Source organism: Astyanax mexicanus, chromosome 22 (assembly GCF_023375975.1).
Source record: "Astyanax mexicanus isolate ESR-SI-001 chromosome 22, AstMex3_surface, whole genome shotgun sequence".
Classification (NCBI taxonomy): domain Eukaryota; kingdom Metazoa; phylum Chordata; class Actinopteri; order Characiformes; family Acestrorhamphidae; genus Astyanax; species Astyanax mexicanus.
The window spans coordinates 10,141,576-10,158,428 of NC_064429.1; the positions used below are offsets into that span (position 1 = coordinate 10,141,576).

The 16,853-nt window shown below is 37.7% G+C and overlaps 1 protein-coding gene across 1 annotated transcript; it reads left to right on the forward strand.

Annotated features, from left to right (window-relative positions):
* The first annotated feature begins 665 nt into the window (after positions 1 to 665).
* On the forward strand, positions 666 to 16,611 carry foxn4 (forkhead box N4). The gene is made up of 10 exons (XM_007241284.4): positions 666 to 1,487; positions 3,245 to 3,312; positions 10,152 to 10,318; positions 10,594 to 10,688; positions 10,899 to 10,991; positions 12,041 to 12,162; positions 12,319 to 12,415; positions 13,113 to 13,320; positions 14,266 to 14,661; positions 15,686 to 16,611. The coding sequence occupies exons 2-10, from the start codon at positions 3,248 to 3,250 to the stop codon at positions 15,934 to 15,936; spliced, it is 1,494 nt and encodes a 497-aa protein (XP_007241346.4). The 5' UTR covers positions 666 to 1,487; positions 3,245 to 3,247; the 3' UTR covers positions 15,937 to 16,611.
* The last annotated feature ends 242 nt before the right edge of the window (positions 16,612 to 16,853 follow it).

The window sequence follows — 16,853 nt, forward strand, 5'->3', positions numbered from 1 at the left end:
AAGACGTTAGACTCATGGTGCTGGTTCTGGGTTCTAGGTGGAGAACCGAGGTTCTGCTGGACTAGATAGTAGAGTTCTAATGTCTCGCAGATAAGATGATAGTTCATATAACATCCATAACCATGCATAAACACCCATAAACAAGCCCTATATCAGGCTCGTGCATGCATCTGTTTATACGCACTCTAAGCTCTTTCAGCAGCATGCAAAGTGTATTTTTTACTCATGTGCTTTAATAGTTAAATTATATTTGCTGTTAAATTACTTTAGAATATTTTTATTATTTGTTGCACGTTTTACATGCATGCAACTCTCCGCTCCTGCAGCCGTGCGCCGCGCTCGCGCCTCTTTTTCCCGCTGCAGGAGGAGCAGCGCGCGCACCAACGGCGCGAGGAGGGAGAGGGGTGTGTGTCACAGTGTGTGTGTGTGTGTGTGTGTGTGTCACAGTGTGTAAGTGTGTGTGCGCGCGTGCATGCATGCAGGGTACTGAAGCACACTCAGTGTTGTTTTGGTCAGTTTTTTTGGTTGCCCAGGGCTGCAGGTGAACGAGCACGCGACTCAAACCGACTGCAAACAGAGCTTAACAGAATATTTATCATTTGATTATTTTTTGAAAATATCCTTTTATAAACTTTTTTTAGTTTCCAGAGATTGCACAGATCTGTGATTTGTATTTTTTCTTCAAAAATACAGATTTGAATTTAAAGATCTGAGAACAGACATTTTTGCACAGCGTGATTTTAGAAGTAAAACTTGTTTTTCTATTCTACTAGCATTGTTTTTTTTTTTTTTGGTTTACAGAAATTGACATTTGGCATTGTGCATGGGAACGAGATTTTTTTTTAAAGACTAATTGAAATGTTTTTCAATTATTTATACATTTTTTTATTTAAATGCATGATGTGGCTTAGCATTCAATTATTTTTACACTTAATATAGGACCTTGTTTCTGTGTAAGGAGCCTTTTTTACGTTTTTAAAAACTATTTCAACTGTTTCATTTTTTTTGTTTGTTTGTTTTAAATTTAATTGAATTAATTCTAGTTTATTTGTTTTGGATTTATTTTGCTCTTCTGTTTATTTAATTGTATATATTCTGTATTTTGTTTCTTTTACATGTATTTAAACCACTTTTTAAAATTTAGTTGTGACTATTTTTCTTTTTAACTTTGTAGTTTTATTTTATTTTTTTATTAATTTTGTAGCGCATATTACAGCGCACAGGACCGTTTTCTGCGTTAAAAAGCAATTTACAACCTGCATTTCTATTTATTTTTTATTTTAATTTGATTATTTGATTATTTGCTGGATAAGCCCCTCAGCGCGCGCTGCCTGCACAGTGCTGTCTGCAGCTGTCAGAGCTCGCGCCCCTCCCCTCAGTGCGCACGCGCGGAGCCGCGCGGGGAGGGAAATTTAAAAAACGGTTTTTGGGGCTCGAGCGCTTCGAGAGCAACGGCGGAGCTGAGAGAGACCGCGGACACAGAGCGGGTAAGAAACCGGGTTTTACACCGAATAAGGGCTTTATTCCGGGGGAGATACTGATAAACACACCGTTTACCGGCTGTCTGGAGCCGGTTAGTCCGGGTCTTGTTCTGGTTCGGGTCCGGTTCGGGTTAGCTTAGCTGATACAGCGCTGAACCGGCTCCATCACATTCACCTGCCGCTTTATATATTAATAAGGTTAAACCGTTTATATACATTAATGTACATTAATATCTGTTTTTACATTGTAGGTGTAGTCAGAATGTTCTATATAATTAGCACAAAATGTGATTTAAACCGTTTAAATCAATCTTATTGATGAAAAGTCATTTTTTATCAGTTAACGTTAATTATTGAAAAACATGATTAAGTTACCTAGAGTAACAATAGGCTAGCTACAATAGAAAAATACATATTTAATTGTGAAAAAATTATAAGCTAGCATATTTCATAGCTACACATAGGGCTGAGCAATATTGTGAAAAGAAATTACGAGTTTCCTTTACATTTAATTTAATTTCTATTTTTTTTAGAGTAGAAAGCAGCCCCCTTTAACATTACATGCTGATTTTAATATTAAACACAGTGTAAACATAATCTTTATGTATTTCTTTTTTTATTTCAAGTGTAAAATATTAGATCTTTACAGGTTTCTGACAGAACAAACTCCTTTAAATATTTCACTTTGCATCTTCTATATGTAAATATGTACAATCTCCATTATCTCATTTTAAAAATCACATATTAAAACAGTAATTCAATTAAGCTACACAGTAAATTGTTAAAACTCAGTATTACGAAGTGCAGCTAGCTGTTGATTTTAAACTGAAATATTTACTGTATACAGTAAAATCTAATCTAATTGAGTTTATCCAAGGTAGTGGTGGACACAGACTGTGTATTTGAGTAAAAGTACCGACCTTAATATTGAAGGTAAAATGGTAGCTACTGCAGTAACGGTAGAGGTCCTACCTTTAGACCTCCACTTCAGTACAAAACAGTACAAATATATAATTTTTTTTTCGTAATAGGACTCTAATGTCCTAAGAATAGAAGATTAATTAGTTCATTTTATATGAAAATACTCTTGTGTCACTTTTGCTTCATCAATCTTTTAATAGAATGGCATGAATTATTTGGACACTGATGTTTGTTAAAATGAACAAAAACCTTCCCTTTACTATAGTGCATCTATATATTCCATATATTCCATCATTAATGCAGCATGGCCTCTTTCAAAATGTTAACTACACTGCTGCACTGAATCTGAACGCTGAACTAACGCTGCACTAACGCTGCACTAGGAGCTACTGTACTTGTTCAAAACAAGGTGGATGCTGTTCCCTGATTGGTGTGTTTGCTCTGTGCTTTGTGCTTTTTATGTTTTTATATGTTACACACATGCATGTCCAACACTGATCTGAGAAATACAAAATATTATCAGTATAAGCCAGACATTGTTTTTGTGTGTGTGTGTGTGTGTGTGTGTGTGTGTTTGTTTGTTTTGCTGAGCGTTTTTTGTTTCCCAAAAAATGTCCAGTACATTTGTCCACCTGCAGTTTGTAGGGAATCGTTGGCTTCTTTAAAGTGTAATTCTGAGGTAAATTAGCTGCCAAGGCTAATTAAAAAAAATCACTGTATTCAGTGACATCAACAGTTGGTTCTTATACAGTTTGCATCTATTCTATTTCTAATACCTGTTGAGTGAGTCTTATAGTTATATTAATGTCTTGAGTGTGTGTGTATGTGTTTTCTCTCTTCAGGAAATGATAGAAGGGGCTTTTCCAGAAAGGATGGCAGGACTGATGGAAACTTCAGCTCAGGACTATAGGTACGCTTTTTAATGTATTATTATTATTACTGCTTTTTCCTTATTATTTACTGCGTATTGATTTTAGGGCCCATTTAGTTCATTCACCGTGAGAAAACACTTAATAGAAGGCAGCCTGTTTACTTATTTATTTACTCCTATATATATAATAAACAGCAGGTGTGCGTTATTTATTCATATAATATATTATATTAACACATTAAACTAATAATTTTCTTTAAGGTACACTAACTCAGGTAGCATTAAACAGCACACAAATTAAAGTTTATATCAGTTTATATCATGTTTAAAAATAAATGTAGAATTATCATTTTAAGACGTCTCTACTCTTAGTGTAAACTGCTGTGTGTTTAAGAGGCAGAGATTTTTTTCTGTGCAACATTTTGAAAGAGTGGGAGAATGCGTGGTACTTGGCTCTGAATGGAGCTGTCAGAAAGCATCAGCTCTGTTTACGCGCCTGCTGGGGGCGTCCCACTCAGGACGGGACCTGGGACAGAGAGAGAGAGGGTGCAGGATGGTGGGGGGGTGAGCTGAGAATCACTACGTTCATCCCCTCCACACCCCCTCCACCCCCCCCGCCTTCGCACACTTACTTTTCCTGTGGATACTTAACGGTTTGCATCACCGGGCAAATCAAATCAAAATTTTCTTTCTCTCCTTCCTCCATTTATATAACTTCACTCTAATTACCGTGAACAGGGCATACAATACACAGCTGGGTTTACAATGAGACGTCAGAAATGCAAATAAGCGCCAGGATGTGGCCCCCGCCCCGTCCGTGATTATCCCGAATTCATGTTATTGTTATGAATTATTGCAGAATCACAAAAGACATTCTTGACCTTGCAGCCTCTCCACAATTAGCAAAGCACAATGAGGAGAGATTCAGAAATCACAGCGGCCTTTCTTTATATTCGTGCATCGGCAGGAAAAATAACAGAACAATTAAAAGAACAGTTTGATCACAAGATGTGCGACTGTTGTGCATTGTCATTGTCACTGTCTATTAATTTAATTTTAATATATTGAAAATATGCAGTAAAACTTCTTATTTTTTTAAATACACCATATTTGAGCTTATTTTTGCATAAGAAATTGAGAAACTAGCGCCATCATTTGGCATTGCCCAAAAGTTTGCTGATCTTACTGAACAGTTGGCAGCAGTTTGCAGTTACTGTCGTTTGGAATGAGGCAAATTAAGATTTTACTGCAGGTTATACTTATAAAGTACTGTGCAGAAGTTTCCATCAGGACAATCAGTATAGAAATTCAAGTGTTTTTATACAAATCTGTGTTAATTTTACTATGTGCATTTAAACATACACTAATTTCTCCTTATGGGAGTCCTTATAGGAGTATTCTTCATTGTTATCATCATATCCACAGCTGGTTTGATAGTAAATGGTGGTTGGTGTGGTGCAGTGGACTGGTGATTAGGCTGTGCTGCACCAATAAGAGTCCTTGGGCAAGACTCCTAAGAAATAACCTTGTAAGTCACTCTGGAAAAAAGTGTCAGAAAAATGCCATAAACGTAAACTGTAAAATCTAAATTAGTGTTAAATGATTAAGTATCCTGGAGAAATCAGGAACTGACACTTTGTTCTTTAAACTAGCTCACAATACATCTTTCAACTACATTCTTTTAAAGTAATAATTAGAAATTATTGTTATTTTATACTGTATTTAGTTAATATTGTCTCCATTCTAATGTGATCTGGTTTTAAATGATACGTTCAGATGTCTGAAACCTCTGCACAGTGCTGTATATCAGTATATCTCCATAGTCAGGGTCACGCTGTCCCATTGTTCACCACAACCAACCGACCGCAGCAACAAGTGTGTGGTATCAGATTGGCTGCTGGTGATGTTGGGTCAGATCCAGAGCATATGCTCGATCTGCAGGAAACCTTACGGGTTCGTGCCAAACACTCACTGTAATAAAGGCCAGAACACGTCTGGATTTCTTCACTGGGTGGAGTGGTTTCATATCTATAGTAAGCAACAGATCAGCTGTCATAAATTATATTTAAGTCTAAATATTAGATTTATATGTACTTTTGCTATAATGATTTGACAAACCACTGCAAAATATTGAATATTTTCAAGCATATACTACTGCAACAAAGTGTTAAATAAATGTTAAAGTTTAGAAACTAAAAATAATTAACAGCAATAATCTCCCAAAATACAGAAAATAAAGTGCAGAATATTTATTGCTTAATCAATTACACCAAACATACTTTTAATGCTTTACAGTAAATAGTAAACTCTTTTCAGTACAGAATGCTGTTTTCATTATTCATTTATTTTCATATAATTTAATCACAATATATTGTGTACAATACAATATGGCACACCCCTACTACTTTTATACGCAAAATATTGAATTACATGTTTTGCTGATTTTGTGGAAACCAGCCAATAGGTCTTTAACAGGAAATAAACTAAGAAATTACATATTTTGGCGCATTTTATACAATTTCTATTAATATGCTAAATCTAACCTATTGGAAAAAAACTGAAAATATGTCATGGTTTTTGTAAATAACACATTTTATGTTTTATGCAGTAAAACCACTAATTGTGCATCAAAACTCTGTACTATCTCTCAAATTTTTATCTTATTTTGTTTGTAAATTCACAGTATTTGAGCTTATAATCACACAGGAAAATTAGAAACTAGCACATATAATTTGATCTGCGCTGTCCAAAAATTAGCTTGAGAGTGTACATCACTGATCGTACTGATCAGTTTGTTTTGTACGACTAACAACTGCTTATTTATACAACTGGTGTTCGGTGTAATTTCCATTTTCACCCTTTAATCAGGCATTTAAATGGCTTTTTTTCGGCTGTAACAGGAAATATTTGCACAGCTAAACTGTGCTGGACTGAGGTGCACAGCATTCGACACGTGCTCACGCTTACGAGCACGTGCCCAACCATGTGGTTACCTCGTGTTTACTCCTTCCCCCTCCCCCTCGCTCACCCACCCCTCACGCTTCTCAGGCAGCAGCAGCCTGTCACTCACACAGACACAGAGACAGCGCTGTGTATCTACTTTTTGTGTCAAGAATCAAAACATTGTGCGTCCTGCAATGTGACTATTGCGTATGCACCCATCGCAATGACAATGCTTAAACTATACATAGGGTGCAGCCCTACTAATGATATTGATAATCCATACTGTGATTCTGCGATACTTGATATATCACAATACAATACTCTGCGATACTTCACAGCATCTGTGTTACTAAACTAAAATAATCAAATAACAGGAATTATGGATTTATTAGTGTTTCAGTTTCATGCAATTTAACAACCGATATTCTTCACCGCAGTAACTTTAGTAAGTATTATTAGGGAGTTTATGGTGCCTATGTTTTAATAAAAACATCCAAATTTGACGCCATGTGTCAATAATTTAGCGCAAACAAAACCGATACGATACAATATATTGCAATATTGATATATAGTCCCACCCCTTTTCTTTACTATAAGTGGACATGCAGTATTGTTAATTAACGTAATTTAGGCTGTGGCTGCAGTCTGTTATAAATCTGTTACACCAGGTGTGATTCTGCAGGAAGCTCTTTGTGTAGAAACATCATACAGCTGTTAAACAGAGTGTGTAGACGTACGGTTGCAAGGTGTCTTCATTTCTGTGGCTCAGGGCAGAAACTCTGTTTCAAAGCTCAGAGGAATAAAGGTGGAGGAGTGTGAGAGGTGTACGGTTTCACCCGTTCCTCAGGGTTCATCTAGGGTATCGTAGTAAATCCAGTTCCATACGACTCTATGACAACTCAACCGTCCTGCGCTATAGTGCTGCAGTTCTGATTGTGCTGCAGGTACTGACTCAAGCTTTTAATGGACACTTATTGTATTGCTTTTTTATTGTTACTTTAATATTACAATTAGATTAATTACCTGGTGTACAGTATCCTAATCTCATATTCCATTTAAAATACTGTTTCTGTAAGAATGAAAGTAGTTTTACAATATACAATTTTAGTAGGGTACACTCTTAAAATGAGCTTACCAATTGTTCTCATATTTTAAATACAAACATATTAGTTTACATTTACAGCGTTTAGCTGACACTCTTATCCAGAGTGACATACAAGGTTATTTCTATTACAGATTTGAGTCAATGTAGTGTTAGGAGTCTTGGCCAGGGACTTTTATTGGTATAATGCAGCATCCAATCAACCAGACCTGGAATTAACCCTATCTTTCACATGATGTGGTAGCTCACTGGCAGGGGTGGTGTTATCCACTCTGCCACACCAACCATTCAAAACCATATTCAAAACCATTTTATGCAATATATAAAAAAATACATATTGAGAAATTGGCTATCAATATTAGGGCTGGTTGATACTGTAAAAAAATGTATCTGGATATTTTTCAAATATATGACTGATTTTCAATTTTAGTCCTTTACATAACAACCTTTACATTTTGTTTCAGTGTTTTTTTATGTATAGTAAGCAACCCCGTTTAACATTACATGCAGCTTTTATATTAAACACGATGTAAACATAAAATAACCAACTTGTATTTTATTTGAGGAAAAGTGTACAATATGAGAATCACTGCCACATGAAAGAGTTCTTCACAGGTTTCTGACTGTAGCAAATAAAATTATATCTACTAAGATTCACTCTGCAGCTTCTAGATGTATATATGTCTATGCCTATATGTCATTCAATTAATCAAAATAATTCCATTAACCACCCAGCCCTAATCAATATCAATATCTAAGTGAGATATATTGGTCGAAAAGAATGTTTATCCATTGTTTGTGTGGGAATAGTTTAGCTCCTAAAGACAGTTGTATATATATAGACTGTTTTCTGTATTTGAAACCCTGCAGCACCAGAATAATACAAACTAAGAGGAGTGAGCCACAGTAAAATCTTTTGTTTTTAGTTTAAAAGGTAAATTAACACTTCAAATCCTATAAAAGAGCATCAGGAGCTAAACATCAGTGGTTAAAATAGAGTAAGTGTATTAAACATAGTAAATGTATTGACATCTGTAGGCACAAAACTACCAAAAATTGACTAAAGGTCACTCAATTCAATAAAATGAATTAAATTAAATCGTTATGTAGTTGGTTCTGCTTTATAACGCCTGTGATGGAGGATCTGTTTACATCACATTAGTTGGATGTATAGCAACAGAAGGGAGATACAGTGATATTGTTGAGTCATGGATCCTTTCAGTGTTTTGTCTTGTTGTTAAACAGCATCCTTTAAAAGTGTGTGTGTGTGTGTTCTGAGCCCAAGGCCATGTTCCTGGTTTCTCCTCTCCAATGATGTAATTTATTCAGGTGACAGACTGACAGTGTTCATTCTCCTGCACCCCTCCACCCCCTCCATCTCCACCTCCATCACCACCCACCCTACACTAAACTGAACTGCCCCCTCAGGCGGTGTCTGCAGCCCCGTGTGGGGGGGTGAGGGGGTGGGGGGGCAGAAGGCAGGGCCGGGGTGGAAAGGGACAGGGAAACAGATGGCATCCTATTTGTCTGAGTTGTGTGAGGCCTGTCATTCCAGCAGATTAATGCAAGGGGTTGGTTAAAAAAGAGGGGGGGGGACGGTAGAGACAATCAGGGCCGGGTCTGGGCGGGGGGGGGGCGTTGAGGGGGGTGGGGTCGGGGAAACAATGGTGCCACGTGCCGGGGTGCAGATTTGTCGTTTGGGACACAATAGGTGATCATTTTTCAATAGGCCCGGACCAACTGTTGCAGACAACGTGTGCCCCATAACCACGTTTCAAACCATCCCACGCGCTGTTTACGTACGATTCAGCCAATGACGGCAAGCCTGGCGGTCACCTGACTGCTGTCGGAGATTCTGTACAGGGAGGGGGGTACCACGGCATCCCCCGACCCAGAAAATAACCGAAAAAGTGAGGGTTGTCATAGCGACCCCAATTATTGGGCTCAATAGTGGGTGAGTGGAGGGACGTCTGGAGAGGATTCAAGAGCCTCTCGTCTCTTTATCCTCCCTCGTTCCTCCTCTCCTCTCCTCTAAACTGTGGAGTGCATTACTTCCCTCATACCACATCATCATCATCAGTATTATTATTGTTAGCATAATTTATGTGCTTTAAATATATTATAACTTTTCTTTATTTAAATTAAAAGCAATTGTTTGATAATGGCAGTATTCCATCCTCATCAATATAGGTAATTTTTTGTATTATTTGGCCCATATGCTTCAGAATTGCGCAGGAAATGTTGTATATTACAATATATGATCACATATGAATGTAGTCAAAATGCATCAGTAACAACAGAACCTTGGAAAAAAACACTTGATTTTTACTCAATTTCACAATAACAGATCCGATCAAAAATGTAAATATTTCTGTGTAATTAAAAAATTCTGTGTAATTAATTTTTTTTTTGTGTAAACTGTAAGTTAAATTTATAAATCAGGAGGCAAACAAAGTCAATAATGTGGAGGCTGGGGGTCGTTTATTGAACTATATTTTTATTTTCTGAACAAATTGTGCTTAAATATACATCAGGTATAAGTTATTAAATTATTCTAGAGTATTTTAATAATAAAGGTTTATATAGGTGGTGAAATGTACATGTAATTCTAGAGAGATCTTTAATATTTTGGTGATGTATGAAAGTGTATGTCAGTGATGGGAAGATGCTTCTCAGTGGAGAGAGTTAACAGGCTGATTTCCATCTGTTGGAGAGTTCTCTGAGAGCAGGGCCGGTCCTGAGCACCAGATGCAGCAGCTCCTCTAATCCCGGCTGATTTCAGAGTGTCAGTTGGTCTAAGTGCCGTGTGTGTGTGTGTGTTGTGTCTCTGAAGGCTGTTGACCACAGATCCGTCTCAGCTGAATAAAGATGAGCTCCCTGGTGACCTGCAGTCCCTGTCCTGGCTGACTTCAGTGGACGTCCCCCGGCTGCAGCAGATCGGCCCGGGACGATCAGACTTCAGCGCCTCGCTTCAGAACAGCATGCTGGAGCAGCAGACAGGTTAGAGGAAGGCAGCTCAACGAACTGTCAACATTCTACAAACCAATCAGTGTGAAGTATATGAAGACTCTGCCCATGTAGATGATGAAGACATGATGTCTCTCAGTCACTAAAAACTGCAGTGTGAAACTAATCAAAATAAACCGAAGTAAATATACAATCCAGAATACAATGTAACTCACACATAAAGCTTGGTTTGTGGACTTTACTGCAATATGTAATTTCATTGAGTCCATGCTAAATAATTTATAACTGTTTTTTGTTTAAATCTGCAGCCCAACTAAATAACATGACTGTAGCAGCAGGAGGAGCAGCTTCCATGATCCACCTGCAGAGCAACATGCAGCACAGCCCTCTGGGAATGAACAGCGTGAGTCATCTTAATGAAGTATACGATACTATATCTTAATTTCCAAAAAAAATGTGTTATTTTGTATCGCATTCTTTGCCCATTTAATCATCTCCACTGACCCTATAGTTCACTCTGTAGTTCTGTGCAGGGCTGAAGATATATCACGTTTTAGGGTAAAGATATAATTATAATTGTTTTAAATTCTATGTTAATGGTTCTGTTCTGTAGATGCCTCAGTTTTCTCCTGGGTTCCCGTGTCCGGCCTCTGTATACCAGGCCTCTTCTCAGCAGGTGCTGACCTTTTCCCAGGCCAGCCAGCAGGTACTTCACATCATTCAGTAATTGTTTGCATTCACTCGTTCCAGGGGGGTCCTAAACCAGTTATGGAGAGCCATAGCAGCTCTGCAGGATATAGAGTGAGACTGCACATGTCTGTTTCTGAAGAGCTAACCATGACTGACTTTATTTTAAACCTTTATCTGACCAGTCTGATCCATTCTGTCTGATAAAAGCATCTGATTTTTAGGGTCTTTAGTCTATATTTGTCGATATGTACAGAATGCTGATGTAAAGTCAGCTTCTTTTAGTTCATATAGTGTGTTTTTATTATACAGAGATTCACTGGAATTAAAATTTTGGGCTGGAGCTGAAACTAAACAATATGAGACATTTGGCTAAATACCAAATACAGGACAGTGCAGGTTTTTATTCAATTTTGCCACTTTTTCAACAATTAATAAATGATATAGCCTAAGTATATTTTTGTAATGCTTTTTAAAGAAAAGGTCATTACAAAACTACAGTTTAAAAATATTTATTGAACACTTAACCGTTTAAGATCTCAAGAGCACAAATACATACATTAATCTATTTGTTTTATTTAGCTACCTCTACAGTGCAGTTTTATTCATAATTATACCTCAGTAGTAGTCTTACTCAAGTCACATTTGAGTGAAATTCAGGCAGAGAATAAAACAAGAAGACAAGCAGATGCTTATGCTAAATTAGCTTAGCTAATATTATTATCCTAGACCTGTACAGCTTGAATTTCTCAAGTGGCTGAAAACTGATACTAAGCATAATGAATATAAACCTGCTGTTGCTTCCTGCTGAACCTGCTGAAAGCATCCTAATGTCAGCAAAAACACTATAATATGACTAAATAAATCATTAACTTGTTGCTTTGTATAAAATTATTCCGTTTTTAATTCAGTTGCCAAATATTATTATTGTAATTTTGTCTCATCCTTATATTTATTACATTTTTGATCTGTTTATGCTGCTTTTTGTGAAAATAACACTTCTTAAATTGATAAATCTTTTGGGTGATTGACTTATATGATGTTCTCTGTGTCTGTGCCGTGTCTCAGTGTTCTCCTGGAGGACTGTATGCTGGTTACAGCAGTCAGAGCCTGTTCCCCCAGCAGCGTATCCCTCCACACAGCCAAGACCTGCAGCCCAAGACCTTCCCTAAACCCATCTACTCCTACAGGTCAGATAACGCCTCAGAAACAACAACTATAGACCTAGATAATTTACACGTGTAATAACCAATCAAATTAAAGCATTAAAGATCTATAGATCTATAGGACTTCAGTTCATTCTGTGTCTGACTGAAAGTGTCTCGCTGTTTCTGGTCTCTGATCAGTTGTCTGATAGCGATGGCTCTGAAGAACAGTAAAACAGGCAGCCTCCCCGTCAGCGAGATCTACAGCTTCATGAAAGAGCACTTTCCATACTTTAAGGTGAGCATTCTTCAGTTCTTTTATGTATTTATTTATTTAATGGTAAAAAGATAAAAAAGTTAATGGAAAAAATATGGTTTAGGGTTTAGTGCCTCTTTAAACAATATTTTCAAATGTCTTAAGCAAAATTAATTTATTTGCTATATATGATGTTATCCCTATTCTCTTGATAGACATGGTTCAAATATTCCATCCAGGTCAGTGCTGAATAAGAAGTTTAAAGGTGCACAGTCTATCAGATTGTCCCAAACCTCCACAGTTAGCACTGCATTCAAAAAGGCACCTTTTTTAGCATCTTAAAGATCCAGAAAATATATTACAAACTGACTCTGTGCAGATTTTGTACATTAGGGTACATCTTGCACAAACAGACTAGAGTAAGATATATTCTGTTCATTAATTTAGAATTCTGTTCTATTATTTTATTGCCAGACAAAAGTGTAAAGTCATTCTGACGCATGATGTCCAATTGATCATCACTAAAAACACACCCCAGATCTTTTTGCCACACATTCTTTATGAGAACTAAGAATCTATGCACTCCTGAGTTCTGACAAAGAAGATGAAACCTAGACTAGGGTTTCAGAAGAAGAAAAGCAAAATATTTTTCCAAAAATAAGCTCAAAACTCCTCAGTAATAAATATATGAAGTGTCAGCTCTGTAACGGCCTTCTGTTTTCTGACCTGTGATTCTCAGACAGCTCCAGACGGCTGGAAGAACTCGGTGCGGCACAACCTGTCCCTGAATAAGTGCTTTGAGAAGGTGGAGAATAAGATGAGCGGATCCTCGCGGAAGGGCTGCCTGTGGGCTCTGAACCCCGCCAAGATAGATAAGATGGAGGAGGAGATGCAGAAATGGAAACGCAAAGATCTGCCAGCTATCCGCCGCAGCATGGCTAACCCAGGTACCACTTTCAGCTTCATCTCAGACTTAATGCAGAATTAAAATCACTGACTGACTGCTCTTTTTTAGGCTTTTCCACATTTTGTTAGCTTTATTTGTGCACATGATTCTGTTAGTCCACTAACTGCAATTATTCTTTACAGATTTTTGTATATCTTGAAGTGTGCCATATTTTATATATTGTACTTATTGTATTTAATACAATAGATTCGTACAAATGTTTATATCGTTGCTGTCCAAAGAAAAAAAAGTATCTCCAAAACAGCAACTTCATAGGAGAGATAAAAAACCTTTTAAATTTTCAATGGAAGTCAATGTAAAAAAAAAGTTTATTTCAGGTCATTTTGATGTATTTATATTGGTCTGTTCATCAATAAATTGGCACAGTGTAAGGAACAGTTTGTCTGTTCATATTATGTAGTAAACTAAAAATCAACAAAAATGGAGATACTAGTTTTTTTTACATTGGGCAGCGACGATATGCATGCACTTTAGTTTTGTGGAAAATTTGTTACATTATACTATTTTATTTTATTTGTTTGGTGACATTATCATCATTAGATACAGTATAATTTAGTGTTTATAGTTAAAATAGCTTAGTTTACATATTTGAAACTCACTTTTATACAAAATCTATTCTAATAATTTATTATTTTAATTATTTTTTAAGAAAACCCTGAAATATTGTGATATATCACCCACCCCATGTACATTACACACTTATTTTTTTTACCAATTAACTAATAAATATACAGATTAACTCAATAGTCCTTTAAATCAATAGTCCTTTATAGTATTTGCCTATGTTATTGATTAGCCCAGTCCATTGATCAGTTAATATTTATTCATTAGCTTAAGTAAATATTAAGCTAATCAGGCACCAGATTTTATCTGCATGAATAAACCTTCCCTCGGTCTGACTCTGCTCTGCTCTGATGTTCCTCAGATGAATTAGATAAGCTGATAACGGACCGGCCGGAGAGCTGCCGCAGGAAACCGCTGGACCCTGGAATGACCCACATACCCAGCTGCCCCCCGGGGGCGGCGCTGCCCATCCCTGCCCAGCAGCTGCAGCCGCAGTCGGTCGTTACGCTGTCTCTGCCCTGTCTGCCCATCCACCAGCAGCTCCATCTGCAGCTCCACGGCCAGTCCCGCCTCGCCCCGGCGTCCCCCGCCCCGGCCCAGACCCCCCCGCTCCACACCGTACCAGACCTCGCCCACAGCCCCCTCCCCCAGCACCCCCCCGCCAAGCACCAGCACCCGGACCTCTACCCTGTCCACAACGACACCCATTCAGAGGTCGACACCCTCGACCCCAGCATCATGGACTTCGCCCTGCAAGGTGTGTCTCAAAAATCTAATAATACAACAATTCAGTTTCTGAAACTTTTTATACATTTTTATTTATCTGTTTGCATTTATCTGTTCTATTTAAGTTTGGATACAACTTAAATTCAGTGTTTTTTTTTTTCGTTTTTTTTTTTTAAATGTTCTGCGTTGTAGAATAACACTAAACCCATCCATAGTATAAAGAGGTGGGTCATGCACCAAGACAATGACCCTAGTCTCACAGGTAGTTCTAACAAAGAACTGTTAAAAAGGAATAAAATGAATTTGTTGAAATAAGCACTGACCTGAAGTCAGTAGAAATGTTGTAGGTGGAGCTGAAGCAGAATTTCATGGGAGGAAACTTGCAAACGTAACAGAGCTGAGCTGTTTTGTACGGAGGGTTGGGCAGGACTAATCTACAGTTTGCGGAAACATTTACCTGCAGTTCACATACTTTTGCCACTCACAGATATGTAATATAATTTTACTCAAAAAATAAATAAATAAATGAGAAAGTATTTTTTGGACTATAAGGTGCACTGGATTATAATGCACACTAAGCTAAGTGACACTAGTAAGGATGCCTTCATTGAAGTGAACAAGGGTGTCACCATGTTTCCTTTCTAATGGGGAAGCTGGGGGTAAGAACAAAACTGTAATTCTTAAAAAAATAATAATAATAATATTTCAAAGTAAAACGAGTGCTGTTTATTAGCGTGAGTAAATTGCTTCTGTTTATTTACAGTAAGCTGAGATTTCCAATATTTTGTTTAAGAGTGAGTTTCAGTGAAGTTTCTCCAGCCCTAAGGCTGGGTGCAGCAGCATTAGCATTAGCCCCTAACCAGTAACACAGTATCAGCTAGCGGTTTGTCCTACAGAGCTAGTTTTAACACGGTAAACAGACTCTGGTCCAATATACTTGCCTCTGTATAGAGAAAGAGCTAGCGGTGTGGATAGCATCTAGTTCTAAGGCTACTATCTACCTATCTATACACCTATCTACCTACATAACTATACTAAACCTTTCCTGTCTGCAGGAAACTTATGGGACGAGATGAAGGACGACAGCTTTAACCTGGACGCTCTGGGCGGGTTCAGTAACTCTCCTCTCCGTCTGTCCGACTGCGACCTGGAGACCATGAATCTGACGCCAGCGTCCAGCGCAGCCGCTCTCCCGTACTCAGACCTGCAGGTGACCAGCGTCTACACCTCCTACAGCTCACTGGACGGCCTCTCCAACCAGTACATCAGCACACAGGGCTCCAGCAAACCCATCATCCTGCACTAGAGCTCCCTAAACACCATCCAACATCCAGCTTTACTCCAAAACAGCGGCCATGAATCACTGAGGCTTTTTTACTAAAGCCGCCGAGAAAAACACAGACGAGATGATTTATCTGGACGGCTTTTATCTGCAGTGATGCATCATGGGATCAGCACTACTTTGCCAGTGAGATGGAGATGGAAACTTTTAAAAATTAAAAAAAAATGATGCAAAAAAAAGAAAATGCGGAACTTTAAATCTATAAAGTCTGCTGTCAATGGTTTCTATATGACTGATGTACATAAAGACCATACAAACATTACAAACTGATTTTTTGATAAAGAACAAAGAACATTTTCCGTTTTTTCCCTGGAAGACTGGTGATGTTTTTATATGCTATAACTGTTAGCTGTAATTTTCACTGGCAGATCCAAACACAGCGAATTACAAGCATTATAAGGAGTGTTAACAGTGCATGGACGCTTTACAGCCTGCTCTATAAGCGGGATCAGCTGTTCCTATTTTTCAGTGTTCGCATGTTAGTGTTGTAATTTGTTGTGTAGTTCGTGTGTCTTTTGTTTCATTGTGATAGAAGGTGAATCAACTTTGTAATTATTGTTTATTATTTATATTTATAAATGAGATTGGGGTACAAGTGACTTGGTTTATTGTACATAACTTAAAACTTTCAGGTTCTAAGATCTCTCAGCTGTATGTGATTGTGGGTCCTATCTTCCTTGTGATGCTCATTGCTATCTTACACCCAAATAATAGTCTATTTTCACTCCTTCCTCCTGCCTGGTTTAAACAGCAGCAGAGCTTCTGAATATATCTACACTGATGGGTGTGGTGGTCTGGTTATGAAATGAGGTGTGTTCAGGTACATTTCTGGAGTTTTGCTTGTTTATCTTGGTAACAGAAAACACAGGAGCTCCACTGAC

Coding starts and splice junctions, on each gene's coding strand:
- foxn4 (XM_007241284.4), top strand. CDS start 3,248: ATGATAGAAGGGGCTTTTCCAGAAAGGATGGCAGGACTGATGGAAACT. Junction 10,319..10,593: donor CATGCTGGAGCAGCAGACAG/GTTAGAGGAAGG, acceptor TTAAATCTGCAG/CCCAACTAAATAACATGACT. Junction 12,416..13,112: donor AGCACTTTCCATACTTTAAG/GTGAGCATTCTT, acceptor TGTGATTCTCAG/ACAGCTCCAGACGGCTGGAA.